The sequence below is a fragment of the Schistocerca nitens genome, chromosome 6, assembly GCF_023898315.1.
Source record: "Schistocerca nitens isolate TAMUIC-IGC-003100 chromosome 6, iqSchNite1.1, whole genome shotgun sequence".
NCBI classification, from domain to species: domain Eukaryota; kingdom Metazoa; phylum Arthropoda; class Insecta; order Orthoptera; family Acrididae; genus Schistocerca; species Schistocerca nitens.
Window position 1 is genome coordinate 340,112,543 of NC_064619.1, and position 25,532 is coordinate 340,138,074.

The 25,532-nt window shown below is 40.0% G+C and overlaps 1 protein-coding gene across 1 annotated transcript; it reads right to left on the reverse strand.

Moving 5' to 3' along the window:
* Positions 1-7,237: 7,237 nt before the first annotated feature.
* On the reverse strand, positions 7,238-25,156 carry LOC126262835 (serine/threonine-protein phosphatase 2A activator). The gene is made up of 8 exons (XM_049959692.1): positions 24,985-25,156; positions 24,811-24,899; positions 16,203-16,406; positions 13,319-13,536; positions 13,110-13,234; positions 9,565-9,665; positions 8,098-8,205; positions 7,238-7,838 (listed from the first exon to the last, which is right to left on the reverse strand). The coding sequence occupies exons 1-8, from the start codon at positions 24,995-24,997 to the stop codon at positions 7,683-7,685; spliced, it is 1,014 nt and encodes a 337-aa protein (XP_049815649.1). The 5' UTR covers positions 24,998-25,156; the 3' UTR covers positions 7,238-7,682.
* Between the last annotated feature and the right edge of the window lie 376 nt (positions 25,157-25,532).

Sequence of the window (25,532 nt, forward strand, 5' to 3'; positions counted from 1 at the left end):
GATGGTGTGTAGACAGGCATTCTGAGTACCATCTGATCGCTGATTAGCATGACAATTAAATCAGTAACACTACAATCCCTCAGTGCCTGGCACCACTGAACATGGTCCCTGAGGGTGTTACTTTTTTCTGGCAGTGTATTAATACAACACATTTAATTTTTATTAGTCAGAACACACGAGATAAAAATTTCTCGTCGTGCCTCATAAAAAAGGAGGGTTGTATTATATTCATGGTTATCTTGCAGCCATGTAAGTACAGTACATGCATAATCTAATTACACAATATAAACTATTCCTACCTGATGAGCAACAAAAAGCACAAGGAACACATTAGAAAAAGAAATGTGTGATATACTTCAGTATTTAAGTATTTTTATCATCATCTGTATGTGTGCTCTTTCCAATAATTAAATCTACATGGAGTTTCAAAGTGATATTTCTGTTATTGGATTCCAAAGGGCAATAATGGTTATTTCCACTTTTCACCTTTATGATAACTAATTAATCCTCTCGAACCAAATTTATAGGAAATGTTTACATACGAGCAGCACACAGCACTTCCATAATTTTTGTAAAAAGCAGTGCTTGCATTGGCAGTATGTGATTGTTCAATGTATCTTGGTTGTTTGTACATTTATTTTCAATGCACAGCAGCAATATGACTTCACACAGTCGCAGTTGCCACAATATGTATAAACCTGTTACAAATTAAACGCTCTCAACAAGCCCACTTGCAGATTCAACACTCTAATTCCTGTAACACAACAGCTACTGTTTTTCAATTTACACATCAAACTACCCATACTGTTTCCCGCTGTCTTGTTCTGTCAGTTATAAATTTTCTACTGAAATTTGGTAACAGACTACCCACAATTCATATATACACAGCTCAGCCACTTGTGTTTTTGCATCATACTGTAAGACACAAACAACGACACAGCCACAATAAATGAAAGTTTATTCTTCTTCCACATAGAAATGAACAACAGTTGAGAACAGACATAAACACAGAAACAATACAGGTACTGCTACAAGCAGTTGCTCGTAATAAAGTATTAACACAATAAGAAGGTGAGTGTCTGCCGCACTGTGCTTAAAAAGATGGTGGCTCCAGCAGACAGCACTGCAAATACTGTGCCAGGCACACAAGTCATTTGGCCCAGAAAAGGCAGCCTCCGGTGGCTGGCCTGTGCAAATGCCAGTGTGCTGGCAGTGTGCAGTGCAGTGTGCAGTGTGCTGGCGGCCTAGTGCTCCTGCACGCATCAAAGTATTACACATTGGATTACAGCACTCCCACCCCCTTGGGGAAAGGTTGCTGTGCCAATGCGGGCATCAGAGCAACCGTTGAAACATACATGGCCTATGTGGCGGAAATTGCAGGCAATTACAGCAACAGCAGAAGGAGATTCCAGACCAGAACTGGTGAGTAGGGGCAGAAGTGGCACAGGATTCCAGGCCAGAACTGGTGAGTAGGGCAGAAGTGGCACAGAACTGGACATGCATGGCCCCCACTTCCCTGTTTAGTACCATATTATAAGACTCTTGACAAGGGCATTGGTAGCAACTCAAATTTCTGGTTCCTTGACACGGTGGAGCTGCGCCAATAGCAAAAATGCTAGCTGCTCAGTCAGAGACGCTGGTATTGAAGAGCCCTAAAGGCACTGGCTCAGCCTGTGAAGGAATCGCCGATGGCAGTTTAGTATCACAGGAAGGCCTAGCAGCAGCAGGTGCAGGGTGGTTGGACACTGGATGAGAGATAGGAGGTGACAACATTCACAAGGACAGCAGATCCACCCTGCAATGCTATCACAGGCACTGAGGGGAAAAACCAGAGGATCCACAGTCCTCACCATGGCACAGGGATGCAGCTGAGTGTGTTCATGCGTCACCAGCTCATGACTTGTGTGTATCATACAGAAACTGCGGCCTCAGCAGCTGTGGATCATAGCCGTAACCCACTTTGATCAGCAGCCAAATCACCAAGCCCAGACCGTGGAGCCATGAGTAAACTGCGATGAGGACTGCACCAATGGGTGTTGGTGTTGGTGTGGTGGCATGAGAAAATGCAGGAAGGTGTGTGGCTGGCAACATGAAGCATCTCAGGCGGACTCCAATCCCCCACTGGGGTAAATCTGTAGAACTCAAAAAGGGTGTCAAGGTGTTGTCCACAGTGGAGTCTGCAACGTACTTCTTCATTTGTACCTTGAACACGCAGACGAGACATTCCATCTTGCTGTTACACTGGGTGTGAAAAGGAGCAGCAGTCACCTCACAAATGTCTTGATGGGCACAAAAATTGTGGAGAGTTTCAGACAAAAAATGTGGACTGCTATCTGTCACAAGTGTATTAGGCTATCCTTCAATTAGAAAATTTTTGGAGAGGGCCTGAAACATAGCCATGGCTGACAATAAAGGACAGCAGATAATGTACAGAAATTTAGACAACACATTGACAATCAACAACCAGAAAGAATTTAGGAAGTCTCGTGAAATCCACATGGATGTGTTCCCACAGACACCGTGTGGTGCGGGCCACAGAGAGAGTGTCGCTAGCACTGAGAGCAGGCTGCAATAAGACGTAAAATGTCACCATCACCACATCAAAACACATACCGATGGGCCAATAACTTTATACCCGAGATTCAGCAGTGTCCCTGATTTAGGAACTGAAGCACATCCTGCCATAGAGCAGCGGGGATCACAACCCTAGGCAACAGCTCATCCATAGCCAAGAGAACACTAAATACAGCAAGGTAGTGATGTAGAGCAACATAGTTATCCTAAAGATCAGAAGACCCACCCAGAAGCCTGTTCAGCCAACTATACTGAACAAGATGAACAACTTGGTGCAAAACCAGATCAGGAGTGACAACACCTGGTACCTAGGAGCCTGTAATAGGAAACCCTTCCACTGTACATTGCACTTCAACATCTAAGTGAAAAAAAAGGAGTTCATCCTCTTCAAAAGTAGACTCCATTCCCATTGCAAGTCAGGACAGTGCATCGGCATTGGCATGTTTCGCGATAGGCCCAATATGAATTTCATAGTTGTAATGAGACATAAACAAAGCCCAATTCCGGAGGCAAAGTGCTAGTTTGTCGGGCAGTGAAGTAGAAGGATTAAACAATGAAACCAAGAACTTGTGGTCAGTAATGAGGAGGAACTTAAACTCACACAAGATCACATGAAACTTTTTGAGAGCATAGAAGATAGCAAGCATTTCCTTTTCAACTTGAGAATAGCACTGCTGAGCAGAGCTGAGTGTTTTTCATGCTTATTCTATCGATATTTGGAACCATCCTCATAGCAATGTGTACGAAAAGCCCCAAGTCCATACTGAGAGATGTCCATAGCCAAAACCAGGTGGTGGCCAGGATGAAAATAACCAAACAAGGAGCAAAATATAATTTCAATTTCAACAGTCACTGAAAAGGAATATTCTTGTGGAGCTGTCCAGTTGGTTTTTAACAATGACAAGTGGGATAGACCACTCACTTGAGGTAATTGTTGGGTGACCAAAAACTGTACAATTCTGATTTCACTTGATCGCGCAAAGCAATTGGAACACGGCGCGCATGGAAAAAACAGGGCCACATCCAGGTTTCTGGCTAAAGTGGGTTGCAAAATTAGTGGCATAAATTAGCCCATTCAAGAAAAGAGACAAGAATTCAAACACGAGGTGCACTGTATCCAAAATGGAAAAACTAAAGGCACTGAAAGCATCCAGACCAAAAAATATTATGGTAACAGCATCATCCACTACTAAAAATGTCAAGGAATACACCACAGATTTATACATAATGGGAGCCATAAACTGACCCAAAACTGGAACATGCTGGTGGTTGCAATTCACCAAACATCAAGTAACCAGATGCAACACCAGAGATCCCAGATCAACTTAAGTTTGGAGATCCGTAAAGTCACTTGTTGTCCAAGCATTTGGCCACCACTCACACTTTGACAAACACTTTATTATGATTTGTAAGTAGTGGGGACACACAATTAACATCCATGTGTATGTCCGCATGAGAGGGGTGGGAATGGCACAGACACTACATGTCCTGTTTCCTACAGTTGTTGCAAGTCGCCCAGCACTTAGGGCACCCCGCCCTGCCATGTTCCATGGAACAGTATGGACAAGATGCAACCATGGATTGGAGCAATTTCTGTAGTGGCTGTTAGCCACATCATTGTCCACAGTCGCACTGACCACTACCACGTCATTGTCGTCCTGAGAACTAACCAATACCTAGTGACCAGGAACAGGTCTTGTCTCAATTTGATAGCTACCAGCATGAGATACCTCGAAAGAGTGAGCAATATTTAACACTCCAGCCAAAGATGATTCCTTGCACTGTAGTGCACTTTGGTGCATCAATTTGTCAGGAGCCAACCAAATGATGGTATCATGGACCACAGAATCAGCAAAGGGATCATCATGAGCATTGGTAACAAACTGACATTTGCAACTGAAGTTGTGGAATTCCGCCAACATGCCTGGTAGGTGGGACTCTTAATGACAACGGTAGAACAAAATTGTTGAGCAAAAGATCCGAGACCTATTAGATCCGACGACGTACCGAAAACTAAGCGCAGATCCGACGCAGCGTATCACTCGGAATACGAATCGATTAATCAAGGCGTCTTCTCTGCCGGCCGACATACAGAGAAACCTGCGCAACATGGAAGCCCTACCACCTCGGCTGTATGGATTACCCAAGATCCATAAGAACAACGTTCCACTGAGACCGATCGTTAGCGCTCTTGGCTCACCAACGTATAAACTGGCAAAACACTTGGCCTCTCTGCTCCAGCCACACGTGGGGAAGACCGACACATACATTAAGGACTCAGGACATTTCACTGAGAAGCTGAAGAAACTGAAACTTGCACCAAACGACATCTTGGTCAGCTTTGATGTTGTTTCGTTATTTACGAAAGTGCCACTCAGTGACGCTCTGGAGCACATCGGTTCCATGTTCCCGCAAGACATCAAAAAGCTCTTCCATGCATGTCTCACCACGAGCTATTTCACGTGGAATGGCGATTTCTACGAACAGCTGGAAGGCGTCGCCATGGGTAGTCCTCTCAGTCCAGTGGTGGCCAACTTCTTCATGGAACAATTCGAAGCACAGGCACTGGACTCGGCGACTTGCAAACCTAAGGTGTGGTACAGGTACGTCGATGATACTTTCGTGGTGTGGAGCCATGGTGAAGAACAGCTCGGTGAATTCCTGAGACACTTGAACAGCCTCCATGCCAACATAACATTTACCATGGAGGTAGAAAAGGACAGGAAACTGCCATTTCTAGATGTGCTGGTCACAAGGGACGGCGAAAACCTGGGACACAGCGTGTATCGAAAACAGACACACACGGACCGATACCTCCACAAACTGTCAAACCACCACCCGAGCCAGAAAAGAGGCATGATTAGTACGCTCGTAACGAGAGCAGGACGAATATGTGAGCCTCAACACCTCAAACGAGAAATGCAACACCTGGAAACTGTTCTGAGGAGCAATGGGTACTCCACAAATTACATTAGAAGTGTAACAGAGCTAAACACTCGGCGAAGTAAGGAACCAGAAAAAGAAATGTCGGGTACGGCCTTTCTGCCATACATTCCCAGAGTGACGGACAGAATCGGCCGTATATTGCGCAAACACGGCGTAAAGACGATTTTCAAACCGACAAGGAAGATCAAAGAGTGTCTTAGATCGGCGAAGGAGAAAAGAGACCCACTTGCAATGTCGGGAATATACCGTATATCTTGCACATGCGGAAAAGTTTATGTCGGAATGACTGGACGATCCATTAACACCAGGATCAAAGAGCATAAGCGACATTGCAGGTTGGGGCAGGTGGAGAAATCGGCCGTGGCAGAACACGCACTGAATGAGACCGACCACGTAATAAAATTCGCCGACACGGAAGTTCTGGCTGTAGAGAAGCACTATCACACGCGCTTGTTCAGAGAAGCTGCAGAAATCCAAAAACACGCGAACAGTTTCAACAAGAAAGAGGAAAGCCTTAAGGTAAACGGATCCTGGCTTCCCGTACTGCAGCGAACGACCGTCGCAGGTAGCAAGAGGAGAACCGCACCGGAAATGACCGCGGAGAAGCCCTCGGACGTTGGCGCGCCAGGTACATATAGTCTGCGGCCGCGAGCTCGCCTCCAGTTCACCACCGGCAATGGAGGGTGAAGCTTTGACAATGCCAGCCACTCGTGCTGGCGAAACGTCAGAAAAATCATTAGATGAACGTCGGCCGAAGAACCCGAGACAGAAGCCAATAGGCAGTTTGGCACAACGGTAGAACTTTACACATGCAAGAAAGACATGTGCATTTACAGTGATAACTGTACAACAAACATATTTCGTTGAACAAAAGCAGTGCAGGCTAATTGCACAACAACTTGTAGATTTGAGGAGAAATTCAAGAAAGGAACAAACACATGTTTATCAGTGATACCAAAAATGAGGAAGTGTGACCTAAGTTGCTTCTCATAAGCCTCCCTGCCTTCAGTCACATTGTCGTAAGGGGGGGGGGGGGGGGGGGGGGCAGTGGGTACACCAATAGCATGGAAGCCTGCATAGTCAATGTGGCCAACAAGTTTGTGATAGCAATTGTGAAGGCATGCTGCTGCTCAAGGAGTGATTGGAGCAAACCTCCATGGACATAAGAAGCAAAGGAACAACCAAATAGACTGAACACGCAGAAAACCGCACTTGTCACCAGTTGTACCATACTGTAAGAGAGAAACAACAACACAGCCACAATGAACCAAAGTTTATTCTTCTTCCACATGCAGGTGAACAACAATTAAGAACACTGAGATAAACACAGAAACTATCCATGTACTGATACAAGCAGTTGCTGACAGTAAGTACGAACACAATAGTAGGGTGAGTGCCTGCTGCACTGTGCTTACAAGGCTCCGATAGAAGGCACAGTAGATGCCGTGTTGTGTGCATAAGTCATGTGATCCATCACAGGCGGCCTTTGGTAGCCAGCCCATGCAAATGCTGTTGCCTGGTGCCTTGGCACATGTGCAAGTATTATGTACAGAGTTACAGCAGATTTACTTATAGAACTTAACAGATTTGCTTTTTAAGTGTCTCATCTTCTCTTTTGTATGTAAGGTACGATAAATGAAATAAACAAAGCAAAGAAAAATAATTTTTAGTGCCTGCTGGATAACAATTAAATGTTTACCATTGTATGTCCGTCCCATTTATACTCTGGTAGATCAGATTTTATTTTCCAGAAAGGAGAGTTCTCACAACATTTTCAAGACACTGAAAAACAGCAGTAATAACTGTAGAATAACTTACATTCCACATTCTTGCCCTTGTCAGCATCTCAACCGTAATACTCAACGCCATTCACAGAAACTCAAAAATTAACACAGAAAGAAAAAGTAAGTAACGTACTAAGATTTGTATACAATAAGTTATTTATTAAAATACATATTTTACAGTATCTAACACTGTCGCAATTTTGGTAAGAAATTTTACAAATTTAAAGTGACTGCATAAGAATCATTACTTTTTTGGTATTTCATTAGTTGAAGCATATATACAAATGATGATCCTGAAATAGCTCTAAAATTTAATTTTGTAAATGCAGAGGTATAAATTTATGTAAAATATAAAATACCATTTAGCTTTGTCTGGGTTTAATTTTTGGGTGGTGGTGGGGCACGGAATGAGTCAGGTGGCCTAGGCCTCACAGATCCTACGCCTCTTTCAGAGAAATGGCTTAAGGGGGCTGCTTCAATGGACATTAATGAACCGAATAAAACATGTTGTACAACAGGAAACTTCTCCAGCACCTGTAAAAGAAGAAGAGAGCCACATTAGGAATGGTATGTCTAACAGTGTACATTGCTTAAGAAATGGTTATGGCCACAAAGGGGTATAACAAATAAAATAATGTAAAATAAAATAAATACATCCAAAACCTGTAATATGCCAACAAGTAGAGAATACTTGAATAAGAAGTAAGCAGAAAATACGAAAAATTGATTCTGTATCAACACAATAATTCTTTTTTTCATTACATAAGAGCATTTTATTAGTTACTACACTTACTTCTGCAATGTACATCCTGATCAGACCAGAATTTATTTTGGACCATGAGGGAACATCACTGATATTCCATAACTGGTTTGAATGCTCCGCAAATAACCCAGTTTTTACCTATTTGACAATAATATCTGCATATACATAAAACTGATATGTCAGAATTTGGTACATTAATTTCCGTTGTTTTTCAAGTAAGAGTTTAAATTTCATATGTAAGTATAATTTCATACAAATCAGCAGAGTATTTATGGTGTAAAATACTCAGCATGTTGTGAGTATATAGTTTCTATCAAAACAATTATCTCTTGAAAACTTTCACAAAATAAATTATTTATTTCACACAGTATATTATTTACAAACCTGCAAGCAGACTGGTGCAACAAATGACTGAGGCATTAGATTGGTCATACAGCAAAGTCATTAGCAACAATATAATGTTCGAGTCATGAGACGGCAAGCACACACAGTAAAAGAAAAGACCACATAACACACAGTAAAAGAAAAGACCACATAACACATACATTGACAGGCTCATGGGATACTATTTCGTAGATCACTCCCTTAAGTGGGAAGAACTTTGAGAAGTACATTCTGCACTTCAAGATATGATGCATGGTAACTGATGTCCTGGAAAAGGATATCATTTACATGTTCGAGACTTTCATGGCACTGTATGTTAAGGGGAGCATTTCTTTGTAGCTGGTTAGTGTCTCAGCAAAAAGTGTCAAGGGAATGAGAGGATATATTACTGGATATTTGTTTGTGAATCAGGTAATAAAAAATAAAGCACTTTTGTAAGTTAAGGCCTTGGAAGATTTTCGTATTTCAACTTCCCACTTTTCTTCCTTATTTTGTTCTTGCTATGTGGCTTGGCTGTCCATCACTTTTTCTTCTCCAATCCAAACTTACACCTACTTAGCAATGAGAGAGGCTATGTGCTAGCTAAGGCATTGGACTCTCACTTGGGAGGAATGGAATTCAAAATTTAAATGATCAATTTCATTAACTATTCTTGTTCTATCCAACCCTGTACTCAATGATAATCACACTGACAAGAATGATTAAACCCTAATTTGCCATCTCAGCACTTTCTTACACCTGCTTAGCACACTGCAATTGATATGTTACAACTAATCTTCCTTATATGATTGACTGCACTTGTAGTTCATAATGTAACTGGTTTTGTGAGATATGTGCTGGGACCAGAATAATGACACTGCCACCTCTTCTACAGCTAGTATCTGATACATGAGCAGCAACAGATCTGCCAGATAAGATTGCCATTCTTTTCCACTTCTTATAAAAAGGGATTTCTTTTTATATATTAGTATTTTCTTACACTCAGTGGTATACGCGTTTAGTCCCAGATATTTTAGTTAGAGTGAAACATTTTCCCATTACAAAACAAATCACAGATTTATCATAATCTAAGTCGCCTTTGAAATGTTACTCTATCATCAATCGAATACATACCTGATTAATAAATTTAATACACCCTAAAAATAAGTAATCATCACAATAGGCCTCAACAACTTCATTTACTAAGAAAGATTTAGGCTCAATCTGTGAATGATCTGCAAAAAAGTAAAGAACATGAACTTAGATCAGTAAAGGACAAGAACTGCATGTTTACATTTATCAAACTTCACTTATTGCTGTGCTAACACATGCAAGTTTCCTTTTCATAAACCCTATCGTAAAGAATAAACCTGGTAACATGTGCAAAGAAATTTGTAAATTCATTGGGTAATGAAGATCACTTTGAAACAGAAATGTGAAATACATTATTGAAAGTTTATTTTCAAATCTATTGAATAATTAAATTCCTCTTATTGCTCTATGGAAGATAAGTAATATTCAGTAAACAGTCTTGTAAAATGGCTATAAGTTTTCCTTTGAATATTACAGGATTAAAAATCTTTGAAATGGTTAATTCTTGGCACTTACACAATAACTAGTCTAGATCACACATATTTGTTAATGCTTATCATGACATGTTTCAGTAACAGCAAAAACAATACGTAAATAGCAATCTTGACAACAATCACCTTGAGCCTGACACAGCTTTCTTACAAGGTAACTATCATAGAATGAAGAGATGTTGTGAAACTTCTTAAGATATATTAAGTTAAAAAGACAGTTGAATATATTAATACTAAATGACTAAAAGCCAAATGAGTATATAGACTGAAGCATGGCACCCAATGCTGGCATTCAATTTAGAGAGCACAATGCTGAATGTAAACTTCAAAAGTACGATAGCTGCTCCATGCATCTACAGCAAATGTCAAGAATCAGATATTTTAATAATTGTCATTTGTGTGGATGACATGTCAATTTTCAGTAGCTTACTCGCGCACGCGCGCGCGCGCGCACACACACACACACACACACACACACACACACACACACACACACACACACACACACACAAACAAACAAACAAACAAACAAACAACAACAACAACAACAACACACAATAACACACACACACAATATTTGTGACTAGACCAGACACACCACAAACAGTAAATTCTCAACGTATTCAACATGAAAAACTGTAACCTAAAATTCCTACAATGCTTCCCCCACCTCTCGAAGCAGTATTCCACTGCCCATCCAATCTACACAATATCATAGTCCAACCTTATACCATATCCACTCCCAACCCCTTGCCACAAGGGTCGTATCTCTCTGGATAACCCAGGTGCAAGAACTGTCCAATACAGCCACCCAGTACATCTTACTCCAGCCACGTCACAGGCTTATCCTACCCAACCAGAGGCAGGGCCATCTGTGAAAGCAGCCATGTCATATACAAGCTCGACTGTAATTTCTGCAAAGCATTTTATATGGACATGATTACCAACCAGCTGTTCATCCAAACGAATGGCCACCAGCAAACTGTGGCCAAGAGCAGAGTTGATCACCCAGTGGTGGAACACATTGCTGAGTGCACATTGCTCTATTTTAATCGTTGCTTCACATCCCTTACATTTAGATCCTTCCTCTAATTTAAGCTTCTCTCAGATGTATAGATGGGAATTGTCCTTGCAACACACCCTTTGATTCCATAATACTCTTTGTCCCAACCGACACTAGCCCCTTGTCCCAAAACCCATACCCTTCCCTGGACAGTAACTTCATTCATCCTGCACCAGCACCTACACCTTCCCAGCAGTCCCCTATCCCCAACCCACCTTCCCAGCAGTCAATCACCCTTTCGGAAACCACACTTCCATTCCCAGTCTCCTTTCTGTCCTTACCCACTCCTCCTGACACAACCCGTCAAATCCAGACAAACAGCAAGTATGCAGAGGCAGAACAATGTAGTCAGGTGGCACAATGTAGCTCTAAATGTTTATGTATATGCTGTTGAAAGGGATTCGTCTGAAGGCTAGCGAAGTTCACAATCTTGTTTATGTCCTGATAAATCAACGACTCTAATATTTTGTTTTATTGTTATTTTATTCCTTAAATTATTTATAAAAATACATATTTCTGGTAGTAATTAGAAAATGCTGTTTCCCTGTGAGGTACAGCATCCAAATATTGCAAAACCTATATCAATTTACATAATTTTGTCTGTTGCAAATAACTGATTTACAGATTCAGAATCAAAATCCAGTATGCAATATATGTTTATCCAAACCCTTAAATATTCAGGGATAGTCACTGACCTCAGCTACATAATGTTCATATTATTTCTGGTGCACTTAAAGAGGCTGTGTGAGAATAGGCAAGTTGCATCTATGTAGATACAGAATACTACACAAACAAAACTGATGAGATGGTGGCCAATTATTCTTTTGGTATTCTCGTCTGGTGAAACGTACAACTATCTCCTCACACTAACTAGGAAAATAGGCCAGAAAAATCACACTCTTACCCTGTCTGACAGTGCAAAAAGGATCATCATTAGCAAAAAGCTAGTGTAAATAGTGCCACCAAAGCATCTGTTAAGAGAGTGTGGACCTGATGTCAGAGCTGTCCAGATCTACCTGCTGTGCAGACAGTTTACACCAGATATCACAGACATCAGGACACTAACAGAGCATTCACAAGACACCACTAACCCTTCTCGCACCTGATAAGTTGTCACAGAGGACACTCATGGGTTACCTCTACCAAGCTGTTTTGCTGTCAATGTTTATCTTTTACAATTATACAAAGAATTAGGGAGTCCACAGACAACTTGCAAGGTTACTGCCACACAGTCTGCTCAGGGGCTTCAAAATGTTTACAGTTTCACTTAACATCCAGTGTTCTGTCAGACGCATTTTAATAAATTGGGGGTCTGGCATCTTCTCCCACAGCAACTACATATGACAGATAAACTGGAACATGCATTATACAAACTAGTAAGAGATTGGTAAATGAATAATGTGAGGGATGATTACTCATCTGACAAAAAATTACACTTTTTGCATAGCACCAGAGAGACAACATATTTCATTTCTTAACAATTGTGACACTGCATATAAAATTACTATCATTCCACTTGGGACCTGTGAAAGGTACATCAGCTTATTTATTTTAGTTGTAAATATTTGTCATGTATTATTGTTTTTCTGACATGTTCTACATCCTGGAGGACCTCCCCACTACGGATCAATTGGAATGAAAGTAAATCTAATCTAATCTAAACACGAAAAATGCAATGAACATTTAATCCTACTTGACGATCCAGTACAATGATGTTTGTTAACTAGAAGAAAAGATATGGCCTGTATATTAATGAAGAATTGTATTTTTCACGTTGTAACAAAACACTCAGCAGACTGCTCTGATAACTGATTAAATACACACGCATAAATTTCCTATCATAAACTAGAAATTTATTTAAAGTGTTGCACAACAATTTAAACTTCAAAATGCCTGTTATTCATTCTGTAAGTTTCTACAAGAGGACATTACAGCATAAAGAAACTGGAGGTGGATTGGGAGCTGTGGCCAAAAGCACAATCTAAAAGATAGAAAAATCAAGTAATACACTACAATTCTCTTCAGATGCTTACCTATAAGCTGAGAACTTCCCCAAATAAAAGGGACAAACTGATAATCATCTAAACTCCACACACCATGGCTTCCTGCAGGTTCCATTCTGTACGTCAGCTGAAGTTTGCGGACCAAAGTTAAGTACCTGCAAGTCATTAATTTTTATAATATATAGTCATAAAGAGGGATGTGGAAACTGAAAGAAACAGATCATTGGTAAAAAATCTACCTATTAAAAACACAAGTAACAACTGCCACAGTGTCAGTTTCAACAAAGGCTCCAATCTTGAACAAGCAACATAGCAACATAAGAAATGCCATTTCATGACCTGTACCGTAATCAATTCGAGTTGAATTTCCAAAGCCTTCAACTAAATACACCACAATTTCAGGAATAGCTCGGTGGAACTTGGGTTGTAAGGCTGCCTGCAGCAGGTGTTCTGCTTTCTAAAAGCAACAGAAAAGTAATTCACTTATTATTCACTAAAATCTTAAAAGAGTATATATCATATCACACACACACACACACACACACACACACACACACACACACACTTAAATTATAAAGGGCAAAATCACAGAAAAATGTCAAATTTTAACATTTGTTCATTAGAAGCTTTAAGTGAAGCATAATCAAGAAATGGGAGCATATTTCCTTAAAAAGCTTTATGGGTTTATGGACCAAGGTAAATCATAAGGTATTTTGCATAAAAGACTCCAAAATAATTACAAAAATTTTTGAAATCAAGGGCACACTTATCTTAAAAAATGCTGGGGGCAGGGAGGAAAATCAGAAAATAAGCATTCGACTGTATTCTGAGCAGAAAACGTACACCACATTATTATAAATGAAATTAAATGAAATGTCGTGTGGCGAGAGCCTCACGGTGGGTAGACCGGTCTTTTTAGTTGACGCCACTTTGGCGACGATGGGGATGATATGATGATAAAGACAACACAACACCAAATCCTGAGCAGAGAAAATGTCCGACCCAGCTAGGAATCGAACCCAGGCGCCTTTGCACAGCATTCCACTGTGTTGGTCACTGAGCTATTGAGGTGGACACCATATTATTATGAGGTGGTTGGTGAAACTATTCATGAAACTGTTTCATTTGTTGTAATTAATCATGCCTTCTGTGCCACATTGCTAGGTCTCTAGAATGTACTGCAGTGGCTCTACAGGCGTGTCAAAGCTGTTGTAAGGAAGCAGCACCACTGTATTATTCATGTCTCACTGTAAGTGCACCACCTTCATTCACGACTGACTGTTACACTGCCGCCGGCCGAAGTGGCCGTGCGGTTAAAGGCGCTGCAGTCTGGAACCGCAAGACCGCTACGGTCGCAGGTTCGAGTCCTGCCTCGGGCATGGATGTTTGTGATGTCCTTAGGTTAGTTAGGTTTAACTAGTTCTAAGTTCTAGGGGACTAATGACCTCAGCAGTTGAGTCCCATAGTGCTCAGAGCCATTTGAGCCATTTTGTTACACTGCCATTGTAATTGTTAGTAGCATCTCACGCTCTTTACGAGGTAGTTCAAGAACTTCACTAGCAACAAATCCTAATACTGAGAAATCCTGTACAGAAGTCTCTACAAGTCCTTGGTGGTAGTTGATGTCTATGCAACATATCCCAGATATACATTATGTGATCAAAAGTATGCGGACACCTGACTGAAAATGACTTACAAATTCATGGCACCCTCAATTGGTACTGCTGGAATTCAATATGGTGCTGGCCAACCCTTAGCCTTGATGACAGCTTCCACTCTGACAGGCATATGTTCAATCAGATGCTGGAAAGTTTTTTGAGGAATGGTAGCCCATTCTTCGTGGAGTGCTGCACTGAGGAGCGATACTGATGTCGGTCAGTGAGGCCTGGCATGAAGTCCATTACAGGGATGTTAGTGTAGTGTAACCACTCTACGCACGCCATGCTTTATGAACAGGTCCTCAATCGTGTTGAAATATGCAATCGCCACCCCAAATTGCTCTTCAACAGTGGGAAGCAAGAATGTGTTTAAAACATCAATGTTGGCCTGTGCTGTGACAGTGCCACGCAAATCAACAAGGGCTGCAAGTCCCCTCCATGAAAAACACGACCACACCGTAACACCACCGCCTTCAAATTTTACTGTTGGCGCTACACATGCAGATGACGTTAACCGGGAATTTGCCATACCCATACCCACTATCGGATCACATCTCGGCCTGTATCGCCTCTATTATTAACTTTAGCCAAAATGGAGTTCTAAAAAACAAACGCATTGATATTGTCCTTTGCTATACAAGCACCAATTAAGAACTAGTGCCCAGTGGATATATAGACAACAAAAATTGCACAAATAAATTACTGACAGACATCCAAAAAATACCATTAAACCATACATATTCAAAAGCAGTCAGCCAATCCTTCTCAATAAAAACAATCCTTCACATACATGGAACAGGAATTACTGCCGCAGTTCCAAGATCCTGGTGAAACACTGAACAACACTGTCCTGTCTGCAAGCATTACTGTCAGCGAGTTTCCTTCATTTCTTTAAACTCAATTTCTTTGTAAGAAGTATTGTGTGGCACAACTGTACAGTAATGAAGACAAGTATCAACAAAACCAAGATATTCATAAAGGAAATATTTTCATGCTAAAGCAGGGATTCTGACAAAGACTCAAACCCTGCCAAAAAAGGTCACTTGCTCTATATAAAAAAAATTAACCATTGTGTTGGAATTGTTTAATGCCTTAAAACTCTTTGAATATCCTGCAAACCTTATGATAAGCTAAGAAAACAACCAAATAAATATTTGAAAAAGAAATAGATGTGATGCAGTCGAGGGTTTATAAAAATAAGTATAGATAGGAACCTGTAATTCTTCCTGTGATGGGAGGAAAGAAAAAGACTAGAAGAAATCTAATATTATAGCGATTCTGCGTATGAAAGAATTTCACATGTGAAATTATATTAGCCAGACCGATTGTAACAAAATCACTCATTTATTAGCTACGACTTTTAAAGTTAGACAGTAGCCTTTGTACATGTAACAGTTTCAACTGATTTCTTTCTCCATTCTAATTAGCAGTTTTCTATTTTAAGTGAGAAGCAATAGATCCTTACTTCTTGAAGTCTTGCAAACCAAGTTCTGAATGCTTTGTTGCCAAATCTCTGAGCTTGCGCCTGTGGTGGAATTTCATCTATCCATTTATCCAACGTATCCAGTAAATCTAATATACCACATATTGTATCAGACTTTGAACTCTCACAGGAGAGAGCTTTACCCCTGACAGCATCGTTTAGTGTTTTTATAAAGCCAAGGTACTCCTGAAACGAAAAAGAAAGAAAAGAACACGATCAGAACACTGTCATTAGATATATTGTGTAATTTTTATTTCAAGAATGTGAAACTAACATACAAGGAGAATTGAACAATTGTGGGTTTTGGATTTTGATGAAATTTTTCATTGAGGCTCTTCATTGGGGGAAGTGCTATTTTGGCTTTTAGCTCACCACCTCATAGTTTTTATGAAAAGTTATACAGAAGTTTTCTATGCCAGTGACGCATTAATGACTATACTCAGTAGGTAATGTGGTACAGTGGGTGATTGGTAACTCCACCATACTGCAGATATACAGGGTTATTATAAATGATTTAAGTTATTTCACAGATTTGCTGTAGTTATATTATTTGACATATTGCCAAAGTGCTTTGCCCACACATAGAAAAACTGAAAAATATTTTCATGTATTACAAGTGTTCTATATGGTGCGCCCTACAATCCAGCTAATGTGAAGTCGATAATGAAGTTCTTTCCACATTCAGTGCAGCATGTCCTTATCAATACTTTCAAAAGCACTGCTGACATTAGCTCATAGTTTGTTAAGTTTATTAGTAAAGGAGGCATGAACAATGAATCTTTCTCATAACCCCACAGAACACAATCACATGCAGTTAGATTGGGAGAGTGGAGACCATTACATGAATTGCTGACCATCAACCTGACTGTTCTATAGGTTTCTCAATTTCCTGTTTAAGAATTCATAAACATTATGATGAAAGAGGAATGAAGCACCATCCAGGTGGCATAAGCTGATTTTCCAGCATGGCCAAATACTGATGTCCTGTAATAGTCTTTTTGCTGAAGAAAAAGGGACGATAAACTTTAAACCACAAGGCTGTACAGAAGACATTAACTTTTGGTGAATGTCAAATGTGCTGCATGATAGCAAGGAGAGTCCATGTCCAGCAAATTTCTTCTTAGTGCCTGTTCATTGTACCACTCAAAAAAAAAAAAAAAAAAAGCGTTGCTCCATCACTGAAGTTGAGTTTCCCACATGAACAATCCTCTTACATAAGCTGTTCCAACTGTGCTGAAAATTCAAAGGATCTTATTTTGTCGTTGGGAGTCAGGGCTTGTAGCAATTGCAAATGGTAGGGCTTCAGCTAACGTCATTTCCTTAAAATCTTCTGAACGATCTGTTGTGGTATGTTCAGCTCTCTACTTGCTCTGTTCATTGATTTCTGTGGGCTTCGTGCAAAACTGTCCCGTGTGCAATCAACCGTTTCTTCATTCACTGCCAGCCAACCTGTTGATTTCCCCTTGTGGAGGCATCATGAAGCTTTAAACTGTTCATACCATTGCCAATTTGAGTTGGTAGTTGGTGGATCTTGGTGAACTTTGTTCCGAAATGTCACTGCACTGTTAGGGCAGACTGGCAATTAAAGCACAACATATGCTTTCTCGCCATCTGTCACCATTTTGCCTAACTGCTCACTGCTGCACTCTCATGGCATAACTCAGACGTGTGGCAGCAACAATACAAAATTTTTTGAGTTGTCCTATATGAGCGATGAGTTTTGTGACAATATGTTAATTAATGTACCTACAGTGAATTTTTGAAATTGCTTCAAACATTTATAATAACAGTGTACAGTTACAAATTACAGTCCCCATCCTAATTTTGATGACACTTATTTCCTAATTAAAAATATATCTGATCATATATAAGGAAAAAAAAAAACAAGTACAAATCTGGTGTATGTAATCTTCAACAGTGACCAGTCAAGCCAGATTGACAATTGCTAATAGTCATTAAGACTTGAACAAACAAATAAAACTTATATGTTGGTTACCTAAAACACTATGAAGTGTCTAGCTAAAAGCCACAATACAAGGCATCTTTCTAGTCCTCTACGAACTTTTGTATAAAATTTAATATTAACAGAGATTTTAGTTTGATAAATCCTCATATCATCAGTCATGCATGTAAGCCACTCATTGAATTGCAGAAGGTGTTCTCAGCTGAAAAAAACAATGTACAAAATATTTATACAACTACTTCTTACAGTTTTCACACTGGATATAGACAAATCATGGAAGTCAGCAGAGAACTGCTGGCCCTTTCAATTCTGAGACCTTCTGATGTTTTTACTGCAGACCAAACATTCCAATATACAGGGTGATTCAAAAGTCATATCCCATAACGACAAAGTCTACATTGGTGATTCAATAATCTTGGCCCATAGGACAAAGTCACAATTAGTGGAGATAGCAAAAATACAAAGAAATGAATTCATGCTACAGATGTGCATTAATCATACAAACAAAACGTTACAGCATCAGTTCACTGACGAACTGAAACTTGACAGCACAATACATCCGCCATCCCCGGACACTTGTTCACACATACCTCTAAGGCAGAAGGTGACTGCATCATGCAGACAACACATCCAAACACTGGTGATTTAATCATTCTGTGAATAGCCTTATACTGATTTGGATGTCAACTGTGGTATTCTGCTGCTCCTTCCCACTGACTCACGCATAACACATAGATGAGAACCATTTCCACTTTCTTCTGAGGTGTGTACATTGCTGTACAAGCAAGTACGTGACTACACTGCAGAACAGCAGCATGCTATACAACTTCTTCCAAATGCAAATTCACTTATGTGTTTACTGTTATTGTACTTTTTGTGCGTACAATTGGTGTATACATGTACATTTTCTCTCTTGCACTACTTGTTACAATGGTAGCCTCGACAATTGCAAAGGCGGATATGATATTCTGCTATGATTTACGAAATAGACGTTAGCCTGTAAGCCCATTTCCTCTACCCTGAAAAATATCCACAGCACAGAGTGCCCCCTGAAAAGCTGTTTCTTTCTAAACTGGGGGGGGGGGGGGGGTGTACCTAATGAACAATTGCTGTACACATACCATCTATTGCGCATTTAGGCCCTAAGGATGCAAGATCATCATGGTGGATGGCGAGTCTGTCAATGGCTATTGCAGAAACGTGCCGCAGATCCACTATTCACACCCAAGGTTTTATTTACGGTGAGGCAGGGTTTACAAGAGATGTGAATTTCCATAACCAGCATGTATGAGCAGATGTAAATCCCAAGCAATTCGCGAAAGAGTGCATCAACATCGATTCTCAATCAACGTATGGACAGGTGTACTTGGCAGTATATTAATGGGGCCATATGTGCTACCACGAAGGTCAACTGGGGTGCATTATCTGGAGTTTCTCATTAACGTATTGCCGACCTTGCAGGAGGCTGTGCCATGGCAGCAATGAATACAAATGTGGTTCATGCATGACGGTTCATCAGCACACTTTCATCACAATGTGTGTTAACATCTAATGCAGATATTTCAGGACACCGGATTGGTCGGGGGGGGGGGGGGGGGGGGGGGGTTGTGCACACCTCTACCTGCTCACCTGCTCATTTGTCAGACCTCACTCCCCTAGACTTCTGGTTATGGGTACACTTGAAGGAATTGGTCTACACCACAACAATCAAAAATGTGTGGACACTGCAGGATCAACCCAGTGAACTTCAAAGGCTGTATCACTCCTTGCACCAAATGGCAGAGGGTGTATTGTCACGAATGGACACCACACTGAACACCTCCTGTAAAAAGTTGTTTATTGCAAAAAGTATGCACTTTTGGACCCATGTTTATTGGACACGAGTAATAAAAGTTCCCAAGGCATTCAACACTTTCTTTTTAACACCCTGTACATGCTTCCACACAAGCCATTATTTCTCTTATCTTGTCGTCACTGTCTTTACACTATAACTGTGTTGTTGTCAGTAGGACTGTTATGCTGTCTGTCATAAATGCCAGTTCTCCAAGCTCTCTCAATAATGTCTTGTGAACAGAATATCTTCTTTCCTCCATGGCTGCCCATCTGAGTTCACAGAGCAGTTCCATACCAGACCTACTCAGATGCTCATCAAACCTAATGGTAAATAATCTAGCAGCACCCTTCTGAATTGCACCAATATCTTCTTTTAATCCAACCAACTGGGGAGCAAAAACACACTAACAGTATTCAAGAATAGGTCAGACGAGCATTTTGTGTGTGTTTACTTTATCTATGAGCTGTGTATTTCCTACAGTTCTCCCAACAAGCTGGTGTCAACCATTTACCTTACCTAGAACTGAGCTTACATGCTCATTCCATTTCATGTTATTTTGCAACATTATGCCTAGATTTCCTGGAATGAGTTACTAGAAAATTATCAACAGGCCAGTGGCAGCCCACTGAGATATTTGTTTCACTGGCAAACAAAATGATTAAACTCCTTAAGAAGCTTCCAACCTGCTGACAGAATCACTATTGCAATGTTGGCCTGTGTTAAATAATGTGTATATATAAATAAGTTCAAAGGAAAAGAAGCAAGGAAGAGAGATTACGAATTTACGTCCCTTAAATGCGTTCACTAGAGACTGAGCACAAACTCTGAGGAAAGAAACTGAGTTTGTTCTTTTTCAAAAGGGCATTACAGAAGTGTCGGATCCCACTCATCTGCTTTGACCTATTAATTCGTCAATATGGTGGAAATGCCTACTTCTAGCATACACAAATTGGTGACAGTGACATCACTACATACACATGCCAACAAATGCAAACAAAAATAAAAATGATGCAAGAGCGTCTGACCCCAAAATAAAATTAAACTAACAGGACAACTATGGGAAATACAGAGTTTTGGTGGGGACAAGCTAACCATAAACCATACAGCTAACAATAAAAATACACTGCATCATCCGAAAACAAATACGATAAAAAAAATTTCAACTAACGACATACCACTACATTACACTTCTTACACTTCACTCAACCTATACAGCAAAATGAAGCCCACAATACCAAAAAACGAACACCTAGAACCCCAAAAAGTGGAAATGGATACTTCCCTTGACATATATATATATATAGCTCAACCGCAGCTACCAATACCAAAAAGCCAATGCCTAGAACTCCAAAAACATGGAATCTGACTTTTCCCTCGACCTACATAGCTCAAACGCAGCTCTCAATACCAAAAATACCAACATCTACAATTCTGAAAAGTGGAATTGGACATTTCTCGTTACCTATATAAATCAAATGCAGCTGTTGATACCCACTAGCGAACCACAAACCAAAGAACCAAAAACTTCAAACACCCATCTAACTCACAAAACAGCATGAATCCAAAACCCCAACAATTCAAAAACCCAAATACCCTCACATTCAATAGATCAATTAAAACACAAGCGAAATACTGTAAATATACAACAAACAAACATCACAATTACTACAGAATAAAACCAAAACAAAAATTACTTATCAACAACAGCCTCCAACATTATCACCTATGCTGGCCACCTCAAGCACGCCCGTGCCCATAAGGAAGGTAAGCAAACTGGTCCTCTCCAATATAATCTCTAAATACCCCCCCCCCCAAACCATAAAATGCCCCATTAACACCACAAACAGTACTCACAAGCTTACCCCCCAACAAACAAACAAAATTGCAGACGCACGTGTGCAACACCCCCCCTCCCCCCCCCCACACACACACACACTCACCTTCCCCATGGCCCTCAAAAACGTATGAAAAATGCAAAAATTCTCAGGGACGCTCTTCCACCAGTGACACTTACCTAAATGAGATAGCAGGTTACCCCCTCCCTACAACTGATTTAATTGCCCCCCAAAACCACTCTATGGTATTAGTACAAGCCCCAGCACTATAATCCTTAAACTGAATACTATGGTTAACTACTAAATATCAATAACCCCTCTTCTCCAAACCCCCATACATCGAAAATGCATCAGACATTACAGTACAACCCTCCTTTATACATTTCCCGATCGATCCCACTAGTTTCCTCTTACTACGACCCTGCAGAACCCTACAAACACAATCAGCAAACTATCCCCCAAAATAACAGCCCCCTCCCTATACCCACAAACTAAACTGAGGACTGCCCCCTCCTCACACCAAACTGTGACCCATCAATTTCAACAACAATCCCTGGCCCACGTAACTTCCCATTGCACTTCACATACTCCAAATACACTTCATAACAAAAAGAAAACCAATCTAAAACAGTTCTCACACTCACACCAGTCTCACACACATGAAAACTTATATGTAAGCAAGCCAATCTCCATTATGGCCAACATAGATTTCTCGAAACAGGTACCATGCCTTATCAAATGCCAGATACTTTTGCGCCCACAATGCCACACATACAGATCCCTGGTCTAAGACACCAGAACTCTTGTCAGCCTCATGTTGGGCCCAAAAGTGTGACACCTAACGTATTTTGCTATTAGCCTGAAAACCTGCAGATACATTATTACAGACAACATATTGTCACCCATAGCAGCAGTAACAAATCACTCTGTCATATCCACATCTAACACAAAAAACGTATTAGATATCATTCCATAAAACAAACACCAAACTAATCAGACATAACAAAAACACCAAACACACACACACACACACGAAAAATCAAAACACACACTTCCACAACCAAGGTTACCACACTGACTATCCAAATTCAAAACCATGTTCCCACAGTAATAACCAAGACTCAAATCAACAAAGTACTGTGTGTTAAACTCACATGTCAACATTCACTACCAGATGACACCGTCAAATACAACAGCACAACATCTACAAATACAACCAACTGAAAAACATCACGCCATAGTAACATCACACACCACAACACCATTACGTCACGGGTCCAAGCAGAAAGGTGGAACTGGAGTTTACATTGACCCCAACATTAATTGGCTAACAGAAACAAGAGAAAATGTTAAACTGTATGGTTGGACCAGAATTGGAAGCACTCCGCCTAAATTTGAGAAACCTATCAGTGTGTCGTCTTACTTGGCACATAAAGTTAAGAAAACAATGAAAATTTACAATGTCAACACTGAAGTGAGATCATTGTGAAATTATGTTAAGCAGTAGTAATGTCATTTTTAAATGTTGCTCAGCAATTCCAGTAACAGACATTTTGGTGTACAATTTTCGGACAGCTGCTGAATTTTCTATTCGTCTACAAAAATGTTTGACAATAATGCTATCACCTCACTGAGGTAGCTATTTAAAGACCAACTGTGGCATTCCAACCTCCTGAAGATTATGTTCCACTTATCAAGCAGAGACATGGATGACATCAACGACATCACAAAAAAGTTTCAAAAAACCTAACAAACTAGACCTTCCCAGGAGTAGGGAGTTTTGGATAGTGGAAGCATACCAAAAAATAATTTTAGCAAGTTCTTAAAAAATTAACAATATACATCAACAGATCAAAAATAAAAACAAATTTGTAGGCTATACAATAATTTTTTATCAGTCTCCATTTCCACCACACCAACGTAGGTCTCATAAATCCAAAGCACCCACAGCCTCATTGAAAACTACAAAATTAGATAATCACCTTGCTACACACACACAGACTAAATGACCTTCCTAACAAAACATCTGACCATCATCATCATCATCATCATCATCATCATCAATAATTGTAACACTGAACAAAAATATTGCAGAGTGCCGTTTACACAATGTATAATGTCACACTCATACTGAATGGATCACATTATTTACATCAAACAAACATTCTACATCCAATCTACTGGTAATTTGCATCTCATCACCAAAATTTTCCTAGAAATTGTGTAGTTCAGCAATCCATCCATTTTGTTAAAATGAATGGTACAGAATACGCCATAATACACCAAGTATTCCACTTATGTTCATTGGTGCGGAGTGGAAAGTCACAATGTAATGAAACCATACATTTTTGTAACCTCTTTCCTGTGAGCATGTAGCAAATACTTCGCTGCTTCTGCAAAATGTGGGAAAATTACCACAAATCTTGAACAATCCACTCGAAAGAATTAGCATTCACACTTCAAAAGAACTGATAATGAAATTATGAATGATGACAAGGATTACATAACTCTCTCAAGCTAGTTTCGTATGTTGCATTTAAAACAACACTCCTGTATTTTAAAGCTTTCCGACATTGTCACCACTTGCTTCTGTGTAGTAGTTTCAATTAAAATCATAACAATGAACAACTGTTCTGGTCAGTCAAACATGCGCATAATTGACGAAACACACTCCATTAGAAAACAATCATGGTAGAAGCCTAAGTTTTCCTACATTTCTGTAAGTAAAACTGACAACACGGATCGTTCGAAATCATGTGCTTACCGAGACATAGTTCCCTAGCTTACCCTCGAATACACTGACGTCCTATAGGTTAATGTGGGATCCGAAAATGTACACAGTATCTCTTAATGTAGGAAATAACAGAAGGATCCCTGGACAGTTATCCAGTCAGCTACCAATGGAGAAAAGTAAACTGGTATTTCAATACATATCTGATTTCTTAAAATAGTTCTTACATGGTATGCTTTTGATTTTTTCCATTTTTCCATGTCGGCCATAGAAGTGACAGCTCTTGTTGGCGTAACGTAGACATGGTCTTCTGGCACTAAAAAATATAAACCAAATTATCAGAGAAGAAAACATGTTGATTAAGAAATACATCAAATTAATAGCGTCAATTGTAAAGCTACCGATTGAGCCCATCTTGGATTTGGGGAGTACCGAATTACTCTTTTTACGACAATCGTCCTTTGTTACATTTCAATTTACGGCCGGAAAAAATAACAACAAACTACAGCGGCATCTGTCAAAACAACACTCTCTCTTCTTTCTCAGTTTCCCTTTCCGTCTGAGCAGTTAGAAAGATATTCTCCCATGCCCACAACTATCAGCGTTCTTATCATTCTATGGTCGGCAAGGACACTACCACAACTTCTACAACTACAAAAACAGCAACCTATGTTTGATTTTCTGCAGCAGTTTGTGTGTGTGTGTGTGTGTGTGTGTGTGTACCAATGACGTACCTTACAATCGTAAAAGATTTTTGAGCGAATAAAGAAACTTAATACATTTAACCATACATGCAAATTGTACACATTTCGTAATTTGTAAGATCAAGCATCGTATAAATTATAGGTTATACGCAGGAAACAGTTTCAGAGTGTGATGTGCCAGCTGTTAAACTAAAAATCAGTTATTCGAAATACTTGTATTAACAAATATAATTAGATTCTAAAAT

Coding starts and splice junctions, on each gene's coding strand:
- LOC126262835 (XM_049959692.1), bottom strand. Junction 16,407..24,810: donor AAAAATCAAAAGCATACCAT/GTAAGAACTATT, acceptor TTTTCGTTTCAG/GAGTACCTTGGCTTTATAAA. Junction 9,666..13,109: donor GGGAAGTTCTCAGCTTATAG/GTAAGCATCTGA, acceptor ACTTTTTTGCAG/ATCATTCACAGATTGAGCCT.